The sequence below is a fragment of the Scyliorhinus torazame genome, chromosome 17 (genome assembly GCF_047496885.1).
Source record: "Scyliorhinus torazame isolate Kashiwa2021f chromosome 17, sScyTor2.1, whole genome shotgun sequence".
Taxonomy (NCBI): Eukaryota; Metazoa; Chordata; class Chondrichthyes; order Carcharhiniformes; family Scyliorhinidae; genus Scyliorhinus; species Scyliorhinus torazame.
The window spans coordinates 133,534,080-133,555,754 of record NC_092723.1 but is presented as its reverse complement, the minus strand read 5'-3'; the positions used below and the strand labels follow the sequence as shown (position 1 = coordinate 133,555,754).

General features: G+C 44.4%; 1 protein-coding gene across 3 annotated transcripts in view; it reads right to left on the bottom strand.

Annotated features, from left to right (window-relative positions):
- Positions 1–3,160: 3,160 nt before the first annotated feature.
- The window catches only part of drc3 (dynein regulatory complex subunit 3), a 108,047-nt gene continuing 89,532 nt past the window's right edge, over positions 3,161–21,675 (bottom strand). For all 3 annotated transcript variants that reach the window (XM_072481075.1, XM_072481074.1, XM_072481073.1), the window contains 4 exons: positions 18,078–18,148; positions 11,090–11,213; positions 9,797–9,928; positions 3,161–4,038 (listed from right to left, as the gene is read on the bottom strand). In XM_072481075.1, coding sequence (XP_072337176.1) covers positions 3,928–4,038; positions 9,797–9,928; positions 11,090–11,213; positions 18,078–18,148 — 438 coding nt within the window. In that variant the 3' untranslated portion in view covers positions 3,161–3,927. The remainder of the gene's footprint in view (positions 4,039–9,796; positions 9,929–11,089; positions 11,214–18,077; positions 18,149–21,675) is intronic.

The window sequence follows — 21,675 nt, the reverse complement described above, 5'->3', positions numbered from 1 at the left end:
TGAGTAGCATCATCTTTGGTCCTGGCCACTATCTACTATGTCTCTCACAATGACATCACAGAGTAACACACTCAAACGGTGCGTCCACACTGTTGGCAGAAAATGCAGCGTTATACTTTATATTTCTTTTAATTAGCTCCACACCCAAATTGTCTGGAGACTGATTTCTATGATGCTGCAGGCTTCAGGGGGAGCCAAGGTGGTTCATCCATTTAGCCCTCTGGCTGAATATTTTGCAAATGCTTCATTCTTGTCTTCTGTAGTGATGTGTTGGCCACCTCCATCATTGAGAATGGAGATAGTTATGGAGCTGCCTCCACCAGTTAGGTGTTTAATTGTGGCAGGACTGTAGAGCCTTGATCTGTTGGTTGTGGGATCGCTTAGCATTGTCTATCGCATACTGATTCCACTGCTTGGCATGCAAGTAGTCCTGTGTTGTAGCTTCATCAGGTTGACACCTCATTTATAGGTATGCCTAGTGCTGCTCCTGGCATGCTCTTCTGCACTCTTCATTGGGCCAGGGTTGATACCCCCGGCTTGGTGGTAATGGCAGAGTGAGGAATATGCTGAGTCATGAGATAACTGATTGTGATTGAGTACAATTCTGCTGCTGCTGCTGGCCATTTTTGAGTTGCTAGATCTGTTTGACATCTATCCCATCTACCAAAGAGGTAATGCCATACAGCATGAAGATAGAATTTAGTCAGCAGAAGAACTGTGGTGGTCACTACAACCTAAACGTTTGTGGACAGATGCATCTGAATTGATAGATTGGTGAGGAATAGTTCAAGTAGGTTTTTCTCTCTTGTTGGTTCCCTCCCCACCTGCAGCAGACCCAGTCTAGCAGCCATGTCCTTTAAGACTCGGCCAGCTTGTTCAGTAGTGGTCTGACCAAGCCACTTTTGGTGATGGACATTGAAGTCCTGCACAGAGCACATACTAATCCTTGCCTACCTCAGTGCTTTGTCCAAATGGTGTTCAACTGAGGTAATCCGGTATCCTTGCCCATGTTTGATCTGATTCCATGAGACTTCATGAAATGAAATGAAATGAAAATCACTTATTGTCACAAGTAGGCTTCGATGAAGTTACTGTGAAAAGCCCCTAGTCGCCACATTCCGGCGCCTGTTCGGGGAGGCTGGTACGGGAATCGAACTGTGCTGCTGGCCTGCCTTGGTCTGCTTTCAAAGCCAGTGATTTAGCCCTGTGTCCGGAATCAATGTTAATGATGCCCAGGACAACTCCCTCATGATTGAATACCACTGTGGCACCACCTCTGGTCTATCCTGTCAGTGGGACAGATGGTGGTGACTAGCTTTTAAAAAAAATTTTGAATACCCAATTAATGTTTTCCAATTAAGGGGCAATTTAGCGTAGTTAATCCACCTACCCTGCACATTTTTGGGTTGTGGGGGCGAAACCCACACAAACACGGGGAGAATGTGCAAACTCCACACGGATAGTGACCTCGGCGCCGTGAGTGACTAGCTTTTAATTCTGAGTTTATTAATTATTTGAATTCAAATTGACCAGCTGTTGTGGGATTTGAACCACCTGTCCCCAAGGCATTGGCCTGACCCTCTGGATTACTAGTCCAGTGACATTACCATTGAACCACCACCTTGCCTAAATTTTGCATCCTTTTCATAAGTTCATAAGATATAGGAGTAGAATTAGGCCATTTGGTCTATCGAGTCTGCTCCGCCATTCTATCACGGCTAATATGTTCCTCATCTGTTATCTACAATGCTACAGACCAAGAGCTGGATTGCCAGAGCTCCTCCCTAGAACACATGACCTAGGAGCAAGAGTAGGCAATTTAGCCTCCTGAGCGTAAACACATTCAATGTGGTCTCAACATGGCCTCAACCCCACTGTCCTGCATGTTCTCCATAACCCTTCACCCCATTACCAATTAAAAATCTGTCTAACTCCTCCTTAAATTTACTCACTGTCCCTACATCCACTGCACCCTGGGGCAGTGAATTACACCGATTCACAACCCTTTGGGAGAAGTAGTTTCTCCTCAAATCTTAAATTTGCTACCACTTATTTTAAGATTATGACCTATCGTTTTAGAATGCTCCATAAGAGGAAGCATCTGCTCCACGTCTACTTTATCCATACCTTTTAGCATCTTGTATACATCAATTTGATCTCCCCTCATTCTTCTAAACTCTAGAGAATATAGGCCTAAACTGTTCAATCTCTCCTCATATGACAAACCCCTCATCTCTGGAATCAATCTAGTGAACCTCCTTTCAATGGCCTTCAATGCCACTACATCTTTCCTCAAATAAGGAGACCAAAACTGCACAATACTCCCGGTGCGGTCTTACCAATGCCTTGTATAGTTGAAACAACACTTCCTTACCTTTATACTCAATTTGTTTTGCTGTAAATGCCAACATTTCATTTGCTTATTTGCTGCACCTGCATGCTCGTTTTCTATGACTCATGCACGAGGACACCAGATCCCCATTTAGATAATAAGTTGCCTTTCCATTTTTTCAACCAAAATGTACGTTAAACTCCATCTGCCACATTTTGGCCCACTCTTCTAACCTGTCTATATCTATTTGTAAGGTTCTTATTTCCTCATTGCAACTTGCTGTCCCACCTATTTTTGTATTATCTATGAATTTGGCTAAAGAACCTTCTATCCCTATATCCAAGTCGTTAATATAGACTGTAAATATTTGGGACTCAAGGAACGAACCCTATGGCACCCCACTAGTTATATCTTGCCATCCAGAAAAAGACCCATTTATCCCGACTCTCTGTCCTGTCCATCAGCCAGCCTTCTACACAAGCTAATAAATTACTCCTAATCCTATGTGATCTCACCTTGTGAATTAGCCTTCTGTGTTGCATCTGATGAAATGCCTTCCAGAAGTCCAGATATACTACATCTATAGGATCCCCATTATCAACTTTGCTTGTTGCATCTTCAAAGAACGCGAGCAAAGTGGTTAAACATGATTTGCCCTTCATAAAACCATGCCGACTCATAGCGCTTTGCCTTTCCAAATGTTAACACAACGCAAACAATATAATGAATGTCAATATACACAGATATTCAAACTAACACTAAATTTTGCAAAATGAGAGATGGCAAGGTCAGTAAAAGAACAATGGCTCTTTTTTTTAAAAAGCTGGATTTTTAAAGGATGTATAGGCTTTATTAAATTCATATTTTGATGTATAAATAAAACAGAAAATATCACATTTAAAAATATGCACTATCCTGCCACTGAATAAAATGTGAGCATTGTAGGTTTATTAATTGAGAAATCCAAATGAAGGAATAAGGCACACAATTTAAAACTCCACCAATGCTGAGAAGATAGGATAAATTAAGTAGAAAAAGAAGCACTTTAAAAGCCTGTAGATTGTATCAGGAAGTGAAGAGCGAGGAGTACTCGGAAAGAGTGAGAATAGGAGATGTGCATGTGGAGTAATGAATGTTTGCAGCACAATAACAAATATTAATTTGCTGAAAGAGTTGCAGTTTTAGAAGTCAGTTCCCAGCCATAGGATATTCCGGTGCACAGCACTGGCTAACTAGGCCGGTACAATAAAGTTCCAGGGACATCCTCTATACTTTTGATGGGATGAGGCTGTTTTGCACCATGGGATGCAATGGGGTCATTGATGGGGAACTATTAATTCTCCAATACATAAACTTTTTATATAAATATAAGTTGTGTCATAACTGTTCCAATCATTGATCAGTGAGGAGGCGTAATGGGAGTAGAGTAGCTGAACAGGCACCTTCATGGAGTTTCGGCAGGGGAGAACAAATTTTAAAAACATATGACAATACTCCAAGTTAAATCTGATTATACAGAGCCTAGACAGAAGAGCAACATAAAAATCTGGAAGCTACATGGTGCCACCTCTCCCCATTTATATTACATATAAGGATTAGGTTGTTTCCTGGAGTTCAAGAAAATCCAGCTCATCCTTCCAGTGGCTGAGATAGATGTTTATTTCCAAAACACGTTTACGGTTGCGATTTATTTCGTCTGTGTGTAGCTGTAAAAAAAAAAAAAAAAATTGTCACTCTGTTGAAACTTAAATCATTTATTTGTTTATTCCCAGTCTTGTTTCTCGAGCTATATTCTTTCTTGTGCTCCCCTCCCTTCTCAAATACATTGTACTTACCTCTAACTGAGAAGATGGAGAAGATGCTTAGATACCTGTTTGACCCATGTGAAATCTTGGACTTGTTTTGATCGCCTAAAGGGGCGGGAGAGAAAGTTTCCAAAGTTTTTTCTCCCTTATTGGTCCTTTGTCTTTTGCCTTTCCCAGGAGATTACATGGCTCCTGGAAGATTTGTTTTGCTATCATGCTCTAATCATTAAGAGATTTGATGGAGCAGTTTGCCTTTTCTTGCCTGGCAATCCTGAGTGTTCCATGTCCTACTGAAGCTGCCCAGGAGTCAGTAAGGGATGCCGATACACAGTGATGAGTTGACATTTTTACTTATTTATCCCTTTCCCTCTTTTCCTTTTTCCTCCTAAGCACATTGCTCCCAGTTGCAGCCTGTCCAAACAGTCCAAGATTGAAAATGAACTGTCCTACAGGAAGAAAAACAGCTGCGTGTACTTGAAGCTAGACAATAAAAATATTGATGAGAGCTTAAACTGAGGCCCTGTCAGCACTTTCAGCTGGACGCAAAAGATCCCATGGCACTATTTTGAAGAGGAGCCTTCTGCAGCAAAGAGTTCCACAGATTCACCACCCTCTGGCTGAAGAAATTTCTCATCATCACTTTTAAAGGATCATCCCTTCAGTCTGAGGCTGTGCCCTCGGGTTCTAGTTTTTCCTGTTATGGGCCAGGGTTTAGAGAACCCTTTGTATCATGGAGTTCACCTGACCCACAACTTTTAATAGATTGTGGTATGGGGAGCACACGGCTCACTGTACAAGTGTGGTACTTCAGACATGGAAAAGTAATTTTTTAAAGCAAAACAGTGTTTAATCTATGAACTCAAGTTAACCTTTCTAAAACAAACAGTGATCATCTTAGCAACCAGTAAATCAAATACACCCCCCAAAGAATGCAACACCCAAAAGACTTAACAAACCTTTAAACATAAGCACATCAGAGTTTACAATCACTACTGAAAACATTTATAATTCTTCTGAATTCACCAAATGATTAGGAGATAGTCCTTCATGGCAGAGAACTCAACAATACAGCTGCTTTGGCTGACTTCAGCTGCAACACACTGAGAAACGAAAAAGACAGACACACCCAAGCTTTTCTCAAAGTGAATCTAAAATGGATTTAAATAAGAAGATGCAAAATAAGAACACTCTATGACAAATACAAGCTACTCCATTATCACGTGGTTCCTGAAGACCAAAGATCTGTCTGTACCAACCTTCAATGTATTCAGTGTTGGAGCATCCCCAAGCCTCTTGGGTAGGGAATTCCAAAGATCCACAATCCTTTGAGTGAAGAAATTTTTCCTCAGTCTTAAATGATGAACCCCTTATCCTGAGGATGCGCCCTCCCCATGTTCTAGGTTCCAAAGCCAACAGAATTGATTTTTCTGTGTCTACCTAGCCAAACCCCTTCAGAGGCATGGTTATTTCAATGAGATCAGCTCTCATTCTTCTAAACTCCAGATTTTATAGGCCCCATTTACTCAGTCTCGCATCGTAGAACACGCCTCTCACCCCAAGTAAACCTTTGCTTCAATGTCTCCTGCAAGTATATCCTTTCTTAGATTATGGAGACCAAAACTGTCCATGGTACTTCAGGTGTAGTCTCACCAAAGTCCCATTCAATTGCAGGAAGACTCCCTTATTCTTACACTCCAATCTCCATGCAATAAAGGCAACTATGCTATTTGTCTTCCTAATTGTTTGCTGTACATGCATGTAAACTTTTATTCTTTGTATCTGCACATTCAAGTCCCTCTGAACATCATTTACATTTTCCACATCATAAATCGTTTTATTCTTGCAACCAAAGTGAATAACCTCACATAATATTCCTTTGCCCACTAACTTAACCTGTCTATATCTCTGCAGACTCTGTTTTGTCCTCTCCACAACTTATATTCCCATCCAGCTTTGTATCATTAGCAAACTTAGGTATTTTCGTCTCATTAGTACAGATTGCAAATAGTTGAGGCTCCAGCATTTCTCCAGTCAGCTAACTTGAAAATGCCCTGTTTACCAATCTGTGTCCTGTCTACCCATGCTAATATATTATCCCCAACACCATGATCCCTTGTCTTAATCTTGTGTGGCACCTTATCAAATGCTGTTTGTAAATCCAAGTATATTACATCTTCAGGTTATCTACCAAAGTAGTTGCATCCCTAAGAAAACTAATAATTTACAAACTTAATTTCACTTTTGCAAACTATGTTCACTTTGTATGAAGTGCATTTGTTCTTTTTATTTTTCCAATTTGTTATGGGCAGGGTTTAGAGAACCCCAAAATGTATCATGTAGTTCACCTGACCCACAACTTTTAATAGATTGTGGTATGGAGAGCACACGGCCCGCTCTACAGGTGTGGTACAGCAGAAATGGAAAAGTATTTTTTAAAAGCAAAACAATGTTTATTCTATGAACTCAAGTTAACCTTTTTAAAATACACAGTGAACACCTTAGCAACCATTAATTCAAATACAACGCCCAAAGAATACAACACTAAGTATTGCTTAATAACATCCCAAACAACATCCAGAAGACAGAAGAAACACCTTTCAATAGAAGCACATTAGGTTTACATTCATTACTGAAAACATTTATAATTCTGAATTCACCAAATGATCAAGAGATAGTCTTTTGATGGCAGAGAGAACAGCAGTGATGTGTTGGGTGCTCTGGATCCGTGGAACACATATAGGCCACCAACACTTAAAATAGTGCAACACTATTTTATTAAGCTAGAAACTGTTGAACATACTTTCACTGTGGGTTAACGCGATGTTAGATTAAACTAAAGACCTATGCCTTGTCCTAACCAGTCTATGCACTCAGCACATGGTGAGGATCTGTGCTGTAAGCTGTATGCTCTGTCCTACTAGGAGGCTGCATCCACTCTGATGCCCCTTGTCTTTATAGTGAGTGTGCTCTAACTGGTGATTGGCTGCGGTGTTGTGTGTACTGATTGGTCCCGCTGTGTGTCCATCAGTGTGTGTGTATCTGCACCATGATATACTGGTATATATTATGACAAGCAGTACACCTGCTTGGTCTGGCTTCAGCTCCAACACTGAAAACAAAACTAAAACACACTCTTCAGCCTGCTCAAAAACGATTGTAAAAAGCTGACAGACAGCCCAGCTCCACCCACGCTCTGACATCATTGCAGTAGTAAACACCCGTTTCTTAAAGGTACTCTCACTACAGATATTTATATACACACCCATTTATAAACACCCATTTCTTAAAGATACTCTCACATGACATTCCTACTAGTGGAAACATTCTCTCTACATCCACTCTATCTAGGCCTCGCGGTATCCTGTACGTTTCAATAAGATCCCCCCCTCATCCTTCTAAACTCCAACGAGTACAGACCCAGGGTCCTCAGAGTTCTTCATACGACAAGCTCTTCATTCCAGGGATCATTTTTGTGAACCTCCTCTGAACCCTTTCCATGGCCAGCACATCCTTCCTTAGATACAGGGCTCACAATACTCCAAATGGGGTCTGACCAGAGCCTTATACAGCCTCAGATGTACATCCCTGCTCTTGTATTCTAGCCCTCTCGACATGAATGCTAACATCTTGAACAAGTCCCTTTGTGCTTCTGATTTCCCAAGCATTATCCCATTTAGAAAATAGTCTATGCTTCCATTTCTCCTTCCAAAGTGCATAACTTCACACTTTTCCACATTGTATTCCATCTGCCACTTCTTTGCCCATTCTCCTAGCCTGTCCTTCTGCAGTCCCCTGCTTCCTCAATACTACCTGTCCTTCTACATATCTTTGTATCATCTGCAAACGTAGCAACAGTGCCTTCAGTTCCTGCTGATTACAATTAAATCGTATATTGTGAAAAGTTGTGGTCCCAGCACTGACCCCTGAGGCACACCATTATTACCGGCTGCCATCCTGAAAAAGACCCCTTTATCACCACTCTCTGACTTCTGCCAGTCAGCCAATCCTCTATCCATGCCAGGATCTTACCTTAACACCATGGGCTCTTAACTTATTTAACAGTCTCTTGTGTCAAAGGCCTTCTGGAAATCTAAATAAATCACGTCCACTGGTTCTCCTTTGTCTAACTTCCTTTTTACCTCCTCAAAGAACTCAAACAGATTTGTCAGACATGACCTCCCCTTGACGAAGCCGAGTTGACTCAGTCCTATTTTATCATGCACTTCCAAGTACTCCGCGATCTCATCTTTAACAATAGACTCTTAAATCTTGCCAATAACCAAAGTCAGGCTAACCTGCCTATAATTTCCTGTCTTCTGCCTCCCTCCCTCCTTAAACTGCGGATTACATTAGCTACTTTCCAGTCCTCTTGTACCCACCCTGCCTCCAATGATTCTTGAAAGATCACCACCAATGTCTCCACAATTTCCTCAGCCGTCTCTTTTAGAACCCTGGGGTGTAGTCCATCTGGTCCAGGTAATTTATCCACCTTCAGCCCTTTCAGTTTTCCCAGAACCTTTTCCTTAGTGATGTCCACTGCACTCACGTCTGCCCCCTGATTCTCCTGGAGCTCTGGCATCCCACTGGTGTCTTTCACCGTGAAGATTGATGCAAAGTAACTACTCAGTTCCTTTGCCATCTCTTTGTTTCCTATTATTACTTCTCCAGCCTCATTTTGCAGTGGTCCAATGTCTATTTTTGCCTCTCTCTCACCTTTTATATATTGAAAGAAACTCTTCCCATCTTCTTTTATATACTAGCTAGCTTACACTCATATTTCATCTTCTCCCCTCTTATTGCTATTTTAGTTGTCCTCTGCTTGCTTTTAAAGTTACTTCAGTTATGTAACTGAAGTAAAGTTCAATCACCATGGGTGAGATTCTCTGACCCCCTGCCAGGTCGGAGAATCCCCGGGGGCGGCGCGAATCCCGCCCCACCGCTCCGACGCCGGCTAGCGTATTCTCCGGCGCTGGTTTTCGGGCAGGGGTGGGGATCACGCCACGCTGGTCGGGGGCCGTTGGCAGCGGCCCCCCAGCAATTCTCAGGGCCCCGATGGGCCGAGTGGCCGTTGGTTTTGGGCCAGTCCCGCCGGCGTGGATTGGACATGGTCCCACACGGCAGGACCTGGCAGGTAAGTTGGCTGGTGCGGTCCTCGGGGGGGGGGGGGGGGGGGGGGGGGGGCACAGGGGGGATCCGACCCCGGGGGGGCCCCACGGTGACCTGGCCTGCGATCCAGGCCCACCGATCTGCGGGCGGGTCTGTGCCGTGGGCGCACTTCTTCCTTCTGCGCCGGCCCCTGTAGGGCTCCGTCATGGCCGGTGCGGAGAAGACACCCCCCTGCGCATGCGCCAGAATACGCTGGCCAGTCAGCGCATGCACTGAACCGCGCCGGCTGACGTGGCACCAACCCCTCCAGCGCTGGCCTAACCCCCGGAAGTGCGGAGAATTCTGCAACTTCCAGTCGGCCCGACGCTGGAGTGGTTTCCGCCGTTTTTTACGCCGGAATCGGGCCATTGCGCCGATTTGGGAGAATCCCGCCTCATGTGTTTTTAGGTACTGCTGAATTTCATAGTATAAATCAAGCTGGGTGACCCTTTAGCTTCAAATTGTGTGACTGTTCATTTGAACTGTAAATTAAAGCAAACGCTGCTGTCCTTACCTTGTCGATCATATCCGCGGCCCAGCCATTTGCCCTCGTCACCATCTTGTCTTCTTGGTTGTCAATCTTAAGTAGGTGCAGGTCATGAGATGCATTAACTGTATTGATGACAGTATCTTTATCTATAAAGAGCTGTATAAAGAAACTAAATAATTTATGTGCTTAGAAAGCAAATCTTTGGAAATATTAGAAAAAGTTACATTTTTATGTCTTTGGCATGTCCCCAAAATGCTTCAGGACTAATTAATTACTTTAAGTGCAGGAGGAACTAATGACAGCTGCAGAAATTTATTGGTTTTCTCTTGGAATATTGGCCTGGCACTTGCGATGACAGGGGCTGTCGACTCAGAGAAAGTGGGGCAGGGGATTGGCTGTAAAATAGTTAACAGGGTCGGGCGTGTGGCAGATCGGGGGGATCTCCTTTGTGGGTCTACCTCCGCGGTCCGAGTCCGCCATGGAGCACGGCATGGCCGCTGGAAGCCGCCGCCGTGCGCATGTGCGGTATCTGACCCGGAAGTGCGGGGCCCGTATCTGCAGCAAAAGCTGCGAGATTTACTCCGGGTCCCTGCAGGGCTGGGAATTCGTGTCCCTTTAATCCAGGATTTTCTGGAGTAAAAGTCCACCATTTTGACGCCGACGTGGGGACATAGTCCTAATAATGGAGAATCCAGCCCTGTGTTTCTGAAACTGAGAATTCCGCCCGGAGTGTCTAAGAATGACATTGTGTTTATGCCACGGAAAGAGGCATTTGGTAAAAGAGGTCTGCGCTGGTATACAGGCTCCATACAAGCCTCCTACCTCACATCTTCATCTAACCCTCAGCATATCCTTCCATTCTTTTTTCCTCATGTGTTATCTAACTTTCCCTCAACTATTCACCGCAACTATTCCTTGTGTTTGTGCATCCAAAATTCTTTCCACTCCTTAGGTAAAGAAGTTTCTCAGCTCTTTATTGGATTGATTAATGGCTTACTTATATTTATTATCTCTAGCTTTGGACTCCTCCATCACACAGTGGTGCCAGAGACGGAAAGGGGAATAAGAAGAAGCATCAGTCTGAGCTGTGTTCACACACCTCCAAAGAACCAGCTTCAGAGGAGCATTAGGAGAAGATGTGCATGTGCCACACATTGATACTCTTGTAGGAGGAGAGAAAAATCTTTTAAAAACATTGAATGTTATACTTTCTGAAGAATATACATTCCTCAATATATATATTTCCTGTAGAAATTAAGAATTTTGATTTTCCAGATATAAACATGGAGCATCGTGTAGGAAAGTTCCTTCTCTTACTGCTCTGAGTTCTTCTGGCATTTCCTCGTCCCCTTCATTTTTTCCCATCTTGTCATAACTACTCATTGCGATTTCCAACATATTCTCATTATGATGGTTTTCCAAGTCCCGACACTGAGCTATTGTAGATTATGTTAAGGTTCCAAAGTCAGAGGTGCATTCTAATATATTTCAGAAATAAATATATAAAGACACTTTTCCTGTTGCCGCTTACTTTTGAAGGGCATAGTTTCAGGGCACTAGACCTAACGAATAAATGACTGCGTCAGAGTGCTGCTAATTATGGAGCGTAATATAGATTCTTCTTTTCTCCCCCACATTATATGGGAATATTTGTTATAGATCCCAAATTGCCCTTGAGAAAATGGTGATGAGTTGCCTTCCTGAACTGTTGCAGTCTGTGTGGTTTAGGTACACCCACAGTGCTATTGGGGAGGGAATTCCAGTATCTTGACTTAGAAATGACTAAGGAACGGCAATATATTTCCACGTCAGAGTGCTGTGCGACTTAGAAGGAAATTTGCTGGTGGTGATGTTCCCATGTGCCTGCTGCCCTTGTTCAGCCAGGCAGTAGAGATCACGGTTTTGAGAGGTGCTGGCAGAATCCGAAATGAGCATCAGTGAGCAAATTATTGTCTTCTACGTGTCGTTTGATAGCATTATGATTTTGCCGATGATTGAAAGCAAGTGATGGGATAGTAATTTTGACAGCACCTTCCAAGCCCAAGAGAAGGGCAAGGGCAAGTTGTCCTCCAAGTTACACACCATCCTGACTTGGAATTATATCCTCATTTCTTCATTGTCGCTGGGTCAAAATCCTGGAACTCCTTTCCCTTTTTAAAAATATTTTTATTCAAACAGAAATTTTCAATATTACAAAAGTAATTCCAACACAACCCATCCCAACCCAGCTTTCTAAGACTACCACCCCTCCCCCTCTCTAACCCCCAGGTCCCTCCCGACAAAGAAGACCCAAATAGACTGACCAATACCACCACCCGCCCTCCCCCCGGCAACAGCTGACGGTAATCAGCTCCCTAAAAAAGGCAAAGAGTGGCTGCCACATTGAGTAAAATCCATCCGCCCCTCAAAACAGATATACCACTTTGGATACTGTTGAGGGGTATGACCTCTCAGAGGAAAGCAGCAACAGCCAAATTTGTTGCACCATGCTTGGTCCTGCTGCAGAGGGGCAGAGTAAAAAGTGTAGGAATGCAATAGTTATAGGGGGATCAGGGCAGCATGCTGGCACAGTAGTTAGCACTGCTACCTCACGGCACCGAGGATCTGGAATCAATCCTGGCCCCGGGTCACCGTCTGAGTGGATTTTGCACATTCTTCCCATGTCTGTGTGGGTCTCACCCCACAACCCAAAATTATGTGGAGGGTAGGTAGATTGGCCACGCTAAATTGCCACTTAATTGGAAAAAAAAGAATTGGGTACTCTAATTTTTTTTTAAGTTATAGGGGAATCAACTGTAAGAGGAATAGAACTGTATTTCTATGGCTGCAGCAAGACTCCAGGATCGTATGTTGCCTCCCTGGTGCTAGGGCCAAGGATGTTTCGTAGGGGTTACAGGACATTCTGGAGGGGTGGGTAAACAACCAATGGTCGTGATACACATTCCTGCAATGACATGGTAAAGAAAGAGATGAGGTTCTAAAAGCAGAACATAGGGAGTTAGGAAGAATGTTGAGGGGTCGGACCTCAAAAGGTAGTGATCTCAGGATTACTACCAGTGCCACGTGCTAGTCAGAATAGAGATAGCAGGATATATTGTACAAATACGTGGTTTACGAGATGGTGTGAGGGAGTGAGTTTCAGATTCCTGGGGCACTGGGACCAGTTCTGGGGGAGGTGGGACCAGTACAAACTAGATGTATCCCAAATATCTGTTTCATTTTGGAGTTTCATTCCTGAATGTTCTATCCAGATATGTAAAACCCTGTCTTCGAAATCTTGTATATCTTCAGTATGTTTTTAAATGCAAGATGTAATTTTAGACCAATCGGTTTTAGGAGGGCGAAACTTTAATCGCCAATTCTTGACTGTTAGCCAACCAGCTTCTAAATTTTGCAAATTATCTCCAAGGGCAACTTCTACTTCGTCTGCAAGATGTTGATGGTCACGGGTGCCAACCATAATAGACAGAATTTGCACACCATCTAATGGGCCGAAAAGTGGCAGATGGAATTTAACCCTGAAAAGTGGGAGGTGATACTTTGGAAGGAATAATGTAACAAATAAGTATTCAGTGAATAGTCTGACACTGGGAAGTTCTGAGGAACAAAGGGACCTTGGAATGTTTGTCCACAGATCTCTGCCGTCAGAAGGGCAGGTTAATAGGGTGGTGAAAAAGGCATATGGGATACTTGCCATTATCAATCAAGGCATGGATTACAAAAGCAGTGAGGTCATGTTGGAGTTGTATAGAACTTTGGTGAGGCCACAGCTGGAGTACTGTGTGTAATTCTGGTCGCCATATTATAGGAAGGATGTGATTGCACTGGAGGGGGTGCAGAGGCGATTCTCCAGGATGTTGTCTGGGATGGATGGAACATTTAAGTTATGAAGAGAGGTTGGATAGGCTTGGGTTTTTTTCTGGAACAGAGCAGACTGAGGGGCTACCTGATTGAGGTGTACAAGATCATGAGGGGCATTGACAGGGTGGATAGCTGTTTCCCCTTAGTTAAACGGTCAGTTACGAGGGGACACAAGTTCAAGGTAAGGGGTGGGAGGTTTAAGGGGGATTTGAGGAAAAACATTTTTATCCAGAAGGTGGTGATGGCCTGGAACGCACTGCTTTGGAGGGTGGTTGAGGCGGGTTGCCTCACATCCTTTAAAAAGTACCTGGACAGGCACTTTGCATGTCATAACATTCAAGGCTATGGACCAAGTGCTGGAAAATGGGAGTTGGTAGACAGGTTTGTCATGATATGTATATTGACTGGGATGTAAAGGGTTAACAGGTTAATGATAATGATTCATACCACTAGAAGGAACCACAGAGGAGTCATATATATATCATGTGACTTGGGGATTCTGGGATTAGAAGATTAAGAAGATTAGATAGTGAGAGGATTAGATAGTGAGGTGTGATAGAGAGCAGTTGTATACTTGAGAGTTCTGTAAATTACAGATAGCATAGCTTTATACAATAACCTTCTATTTTAGGAATGTGAATGAATCTTAGTTAGTAGTGTAAAAGATTTATAGTGTGTTTGTAACAAAGCTTTGTGTTCTTTATTCAACACTACGCATCCAAGCCATCCAGGTAAAGCAGAATAGAGAACACGACAAAGTTAATATTGCAGGATGATGAACTTTTGTCAGTTTGATGCCGCTTTATAGTGCTGTCAGTTTTTAAATTGGGGAGATGAAAATTGGAAGGAAGGCCTACAATTCTGAGGCATATAGATATTGACATAAGCAGACAATTTAACCTGGACAGCGAGTGCAGAATTAGAGAATTTAATTTCAAAATCAGTAGGCCTCAAGGAAGACTAGAGATTAGAAGTTACTTTGTGTCATACCAGTGGACTGGCAATAGCATTTGATACAATGTCACTTAACATTCAAAAAGATAAATGGCTGATTATGATCAGGATTAAACATTATGAAGATATACTGAGATAATCAAACATCTCAGATAGGCCAATGAGAGGCAAGGCCATATTGGATTTGGTACTGGGTAATGAACCAGGACAGGTGTTAGATTTGGAGGTAGGTGAGCACTTTGGTGATAGTCACCACAATTCGATTATGTTTACTTTAATGATGGAAAGGGATAGGTATATAACGCAGGGCAAGAGTTATATCTGGGGGAAAGGCAATTATGATGCGATGAGGCAAGACTTAGGATACATCGGATGGAGAGGAAAACTGCAGGGGATGGGCACAATGGAAATGTGGAGCTTGTTCAAGGAACAGCTACTGCGTGTCCTTGATAAGTATGTACCGGTCAGGCAGGGAGGAAGTGGTCGAGTGAGGGAACCGTGGTTTACTAAAGCAGTCAAAACACTTGTCAAGAGGAAGAAGGAGACTTATGTAAAGATGAGACATGAAGGTTCAGTTAGGGCGCTCGAGAGTTACAAGTTAGCTAGGAAGGACCTAAAGAGAGAGCTAAGAAGAGCCGGGGGGGACATGAGAAGTCTTTGGCAGGTAGGATCAAGGATAACCCTAAAGCTTTCTATAGATATGTCAGGAATAAAAGAATGACTAGGGTAAGAGAAGGGCTAGTCAAGGACAGTAGTGGGAAGTTGTGCTTGGAGTCCGAGGAGATAGGAGAGGTGCTAAATAAATATTTTTTGTCAGTATTCACACAGGAAAAAGACAATGTTGTCGAGGAGAATACTGAGATTCAGGCTACTAGACTAGAAGGGCTTGAGGTTCATAAGGAGGAGGTGTTAGCAATTCTGGAAAGTGTGAAAATAGATAAGTCACCTGGGCCGGATGGGATTTATCCTAGGATTCTCTGGGAATCTAGGGAGGAGATTGCTGAGCCTTTGGCCTTGATCTTTAAGTCATCTTTGTCTACAGGAATAGTGCCAGAAGACTGGAGGATAGCAAATGTTGTCCCCTTGTTCAAGAAGGGGAGTAGAGATAACCCCGGTAACTATAGACCAGTGAACCTTACTTCTGTTGAGGGAAAAATCTTGGAAAGGTTTATAAGAGATAGGATGTATAAACATCTGGAAAGGAATAATTTGATTAGAGATAGTCAACACGGTTTTGTGAAGGGTAGGTCGTGCCTCACAAACCTTATTGAGTTCATTGAGAAGGTGACCAAACAGGTGGATGAGGGTAAAGCAGTTGATGTGGTGTATATGGATTTCAGTAAAGCGTTTGATAAGGTTCCCCATGGTAGGCTACTGCAGAAAATACGGAGGCATGGGATTCAGGGTGATTTAGCAGTTTGGATCAGAAATTGGCTAGCTGGAAGAAGACAAAGGGTGGTGGTTGATAGGAAATGTTCAGACTGGAGTCCAGTTACTAGTGGTGTACCACAAGGATCTGTTTTGGGGCCACTGCTGTTTGTCATTTTTATAAATGAACTGGAGGAGGGTGTAGAAGGATGGGAGAGTAAATTTGCAGATAACACTAAAGTCGGTGGAGTTGTGGACAGTGCGGAAGGATGTTACAAGTTACAGAGGGACATAGATAAGCTGCAGATCTGGGCTGAGAGTTGGTGAATGGAGTTTAATGCAGAAAAGTGTGAGGTGATTCATTTTGGAAGGAATAACAGGAAGATTGAGTACTGGGCTAATGGTAAGATTCTTGGCAGTGTGGATGAGCAGAGAGATCTCGGTGTCCATGTACATAGATCCCTGAAAGTTGCCACCCAGGTTGAGAGGGTTGTTAAGAAGGCGTACAGTATGGAGTGGAGGACAAGTGTGGGAGGTGCGGGGGAAGCCCGGCGAACCACACACATATGTTTTGGTTGTGTCCGGCACTGGAGGGGTATTGGAGGGGAGTGACGGGAGTGATCTCGAAGGTGGTGAAGGTCCGGGTCAAGCCAGGCTGGGGGTTAGCTATATTTGGAGTAGCAGATGAGCCGGGAGTGCAGGAGGCGAAAGAGGCCGATGTCGTGGCCTTTGCGTCCCTAGTAGCCCGGCGTAGGATTTTACTCATGTGGAAGGAAGCGAACCCCCCCGGACTGGAGGCCTGGATAAACGATATGGCGGGGTTCATAAAACTAGAGCAGATGAAGTTTGCGCTGAGAGGATCGGCTCAAGGGTTCACCAGACGGTGGCAACCGTTCCTCGACTACCTAGCGGAACGTTAGAGGGAAGATAGATGGCCAGCAGCAGCAACCCAGGGGGAGGGGGGGAGGTGGGGGGTAAATTGTTTGGGTTTTTGGAGGGGGCGGGGGGGAGTATTACTTTGTGTTATTTAGTTAGTTTACCATGTTAGTTACACAATGTTGTGTTGCAGTTATCATGTTACCTTTATTTTTATTTTTTTTGATTTGTAAGGGAAAAAATTGTGTTTGAAAACTCTAATAAAATATATTTTAAAAAAAAGAAGGCATACGGTGTGTTAGCTTTTATTGGTAGAGGGATTGAGTTTAGGAGCCATGAGGTCATGTTGCAGCTATACAACACTCTGGTGCGGCCACATTTGGAGTATTGAGTGCAATTCTGGTCGCCGCATTATAGGAAGGATGTGGAAGCATTGGAAAGGGTGCAAAGGAGATTTACCAGAATGTTGCCTGGTATGGAGGGAAGATCTTATGAGGAAAGGCTGAGGGACTTGAGGCTGTTTTCGTTAGAGAGAAGAAGGTTAAGAGGTGACTTAATTGAGGCATACAAGATGATCAGAGGATTGGATAGGGTGGACAGTGAGAGCCTTTTTCCTCGGATGGTGATGTCTAGCGTGAGGGGACATACCTTTAAATTGAGGGGAGATAGATATAAGACAGATGTCAGAGGTAGGTTCGTTACTCAGAGAGTAGTAAGGGCGTGGAATGCCCTGCCTGCAACAGTAGTGGACTCGCCAACACTAAGTACATTCAAATGGTCATTGGATAGATATATGGACAATAAGGGAATAGTGTAGATGGGCTTTAGAGTGGTCGGCGCAACAGGTCAGCGCAACATCGAGGGCCGAAGGGCCTGTACTGCGCTGTAATGTTCTATGTTCTCAGGGGATGATTTGGTTCCTGTGGTGAAATGTGGGAATTGGATGAATATTCCTCAGTTTTGCTGGGATAACTTTTGTGCACAAGAAGTATTTATGTGCAACATTCCCCGAGATTTCTAAATGAAATGGGTAGATATGGTGACATGCACCTGGTCTGTGGAAGGATTTGTCTTGACTGGATAATGCTTGATCTCAACCAAAAAGCCCTTTCTTTCCTATATTTTCAATATTTTTATATATATCGATAAATGTTCAAAGAAAATGATTTCCCAATGATTTTTCTCATTTGATGCTTTCTTATGTACTGAAGTTAATTTTTCTGGCAGTGTTTACATCAAAGGATATAGAGCTTGTACATTTTCAACATAAGTTGAAACTATTTCTGAAATATTTCGTTCAAAATCCCTCATTGTTTCCTGCAAAACCAAACAAAACAAAACATTAAAACTAAAGGCTGAAACACAAATATAGCAAACTGAACGATGTTTTGCCCCTTCTCAAGAATGTCCCTAAAGCACTTACCGACATGCATCCTCACATGTATCTTGATGTATTGAAATCAAGACTCCATTTTCTACTCTCATCTCATTCTGCCCCAACACTTTAAAACAATGGAACTCCTTCACTTCCTTCAGTCCATAAGACCATAAGACATAGGAGTGGAAGTAAGGCCATTCGGCCCATCGAGTCCACTCCACCATTCAATCATGGCTGATTTCAACTCCATTTACCCGCTCTCTCTTCATAACCCTTAATTCCTCGAGAAATCAAAAATTTATCAACTTCTGTCTTAAAGACACTCAACGTCCCGGCCTCCACCGCCCATTGTGGCAATGAATACCACATACCCACCACTCTCTGGCTGAAGAAATTTCTCCTCATCTCTGTTCTAAAGTGACTCCCTTTTATTCTAAGGCTGTGCCCCCGGGTCCTAGTCTCCCCTGCTAATGGAAACAACTTCCCTACATCCACCCTATCTAAGCCATTCATTATCTTGTAAGTTTCTATTAGATCTCCCCTCAACCTCCTAAACTCCAATGAATATAATCCCAGGATCCTCAGACGTTCATCGTATGTTAGGCCTACCATTCCTGGGATCATCCGTGTGAATCTCCGCTGGACCCGCTCCAGTGCCAGTATGTCCTTCCTGAGGTGTGGGGCCCAAAATTGCTCACAGTATTCTAAATGGGGCCTAACTAATGCTTTATAAAGCGTTAGTTAGTGCCAGTATGTCCTACCCCTCTTTCTCCTATCATCACCAAAATGTAATCCCAAACTTGGTCTCACCTAATCATTCTTTTCTAATTTGCATGCATTTGTTCTTACTTTGAACCTTGATTTGGTCTTGTATTTGGTTTTGGCCATTTGTATTTCTCAACAAAACAAATATTTTTCCACTCGTTTGAGGGAAATTTCAGGAACCATAAGGCAATATAAAAGTACCCAATAGCAAAACATTGCAGTGTGAACCAAGCATAGAATAACTGGAAATTGTTTACAATACCATGGTAACACCCGCTCGAGCAAAAATAGTAGCTAGTTGCTGTTCATTTTATTGGGTAACAGTTAACAAGAAGATTCATCATAAAAAAAACACAGAATACAGTATGTCAAGTATCTTGGTTTTATCTCCTGCCAGTTTCTGCTCCCATCATGAAGATGATAACTTGTGTTGGGATGCTTCACACAAACCATTAACCCTGGTTTAGGGGAAGCCCAGGCAAAGAAGGTAGCAATCAACAGCTACATTCCCACCGCTGTCATGTTTTCCAATTTTGTCCACATGTAAAATCTGCACACTTGCATTTTTCAATTGGAGGTCATTCAGGAACAGGAACCCTGGCTCACTGTCACTATCTCTAGTTTATGAACACAGATCACCTTACCTCTGTCCTATCATGATGAACTCGATCAGAACGGAGTTACTCAGTACCACACCATTAGACTGCTTTAATATATCATAATTTCGTGGGTGGCAAGGTGTCACATTGGTTAGCATTGCAGCTTCACAGCTCCAGGGTCCCAGGTTCAATTCCAGCCTTGGGTCACTGTCTGCGTGGAGTTTGCACTTTCTCCCCGTGTCTGCGTGGGTTTCCTCCGGGTGCTCCGGTTTCCTCCCACAGTCCAAAGATGTGCAGGTTAGGTGGATTGGCCATGCTAAATTGTCCAAAAGGTTGGGTCGGGTTACTAGGCTACGGGGATAGGGTGGAAGCGTGGGCTTGAGTAAGGTGCTCTTTCCAAGCTGCGGAGGTCTGTGAAGAACAGGATGTGCAGTCAGGGGGAGAACACAGGAGCTGATTGGACAATGGCTGGTGCTATGCCTTGCACAGACATTGATTGAACACACATCCCTGTGTGTAGTGTTCCTGAGAAGAAATACAATCCCTGAGTGAATCACCACTCTTGAAATATTCGTGGCCAGAAAATACATTAATTAATTAGTGTTGTCCTGTGAGCACATGACTAGAAGCATAAGATCAGTGCCAGCAAGATCTGTATCAGGAAAGACAAAGATTTCATCACCAGAACCTCGAGGGGCAACATAGCAAAAGAAAGAAGTCTCAACCCTCCAGCTTAAAGATGGAGTGTGATTCTCACTTATTCCTGCCCAAGTGCGATTGGGTAGTGCCATCCTCCACAAATCCACAACTAGAAGTTAGATAAATATTAGCAGTTTACCCAATGCTTGTGAACTTGTAGTGGTAGCAAAGGAAGGTAGAATCATTTGTGTATGTTAGAATCTCTATTGTAGTAGTGTTAAGCATTGGGATCTTATATAGTGCTCAATAACAATATGATTGTTGGATTTCTGGTGGCGCTCGTGGGCAGAGCGGTCGCGCAAAGGGGTGGCTCCCGCCTGTAGACCTCTTTTTAGTCCCCTTTGACCCGAGGAACGGTCACCAAACTGATTAAAAAACGGTAAAAAGCCCTACAAGAGAGCGGAGCAATCAGAACGGAACGGCAGGGCTGAGCCTAGAGCGGGACAGCTGGAGCGGCGGAGCTGAGTCCAGAGCACGAGGCAGTCGGAACGGAATGGCGGGGCTGAGCCTAGAGTGCGGGCCAACTGGAGCGGTGGGGCTGAGTCCACAGCGCGAAGCAACCGGAGCGGCAGGGCTGAATCCAGAGCATAAAGCGGCAAGGCTGAGTCCAGAGCGTGAGGTGGCCAGAGTGCCGGGGCTGAGCCTAGAGCAGGAGGCAGCTGGAGCAGCAGGTCTGATCCCAGAGCATGAGGCAGCCAAAGTGGCGGTGCTGAGCCCAGAGTTCGGGGCAACTGAAGCGGTGGAGCCGAATCCGGAGCATGAGGCGACCGGAGCAGCAGGGCTGAGTCCAGAGCGTGAGGTGGCCAGAACGGCGGGGCTGAGTCCAGAGCGCAAGACGACCGGAGCGGCAGGGCTGAGTTCAGAGCGTGAGGTGGCCAGAGTGGCGGGCTGAGGTCAGAGCGCAAAGCAACCGGAGCGGTGGTGCTGAGCCCAGTGTACGAGGCAGCCGGAGCGGCAGTGTTGTGCCCAGAATGTGAGGCAGCAGGGCTGGGTCTAGAGCACGAGGCAGCCAGAGCGGCGAGGCTGAGTCCAGAGCATGAGGTAGCCGGAACGACAGTGTTGAGCCCAGAACATGAGGCAGCCGGAGCAGTAGGGCTGGGTTAGAGCACGAGGCAGCTGGAGCGGCGAGGCTGGGTCCAGAGCTTGAGGCAGCCGGAGCGGATTGGCTGAGCCCAGAGCACAAGGCAGCTGGAGCGGTGAGGCTGAGTCCAGAGTGCGAGGCAGCCGGAGCAGCAGGGATGAGTCCAGAGTGTAAGGTGGCCAGAACGGCGGGCTGAGGTCAGAGCGCAAAGCAACCGGAGCGGTGGTGTTGAGCCCAGTGCGCGAGGCAGGCGAAAAGCAGAAATTAGCGTGCAGGAACAACAGACAACTGATGGCTTCCGGTGGCGGCATGTAGAGAGGAC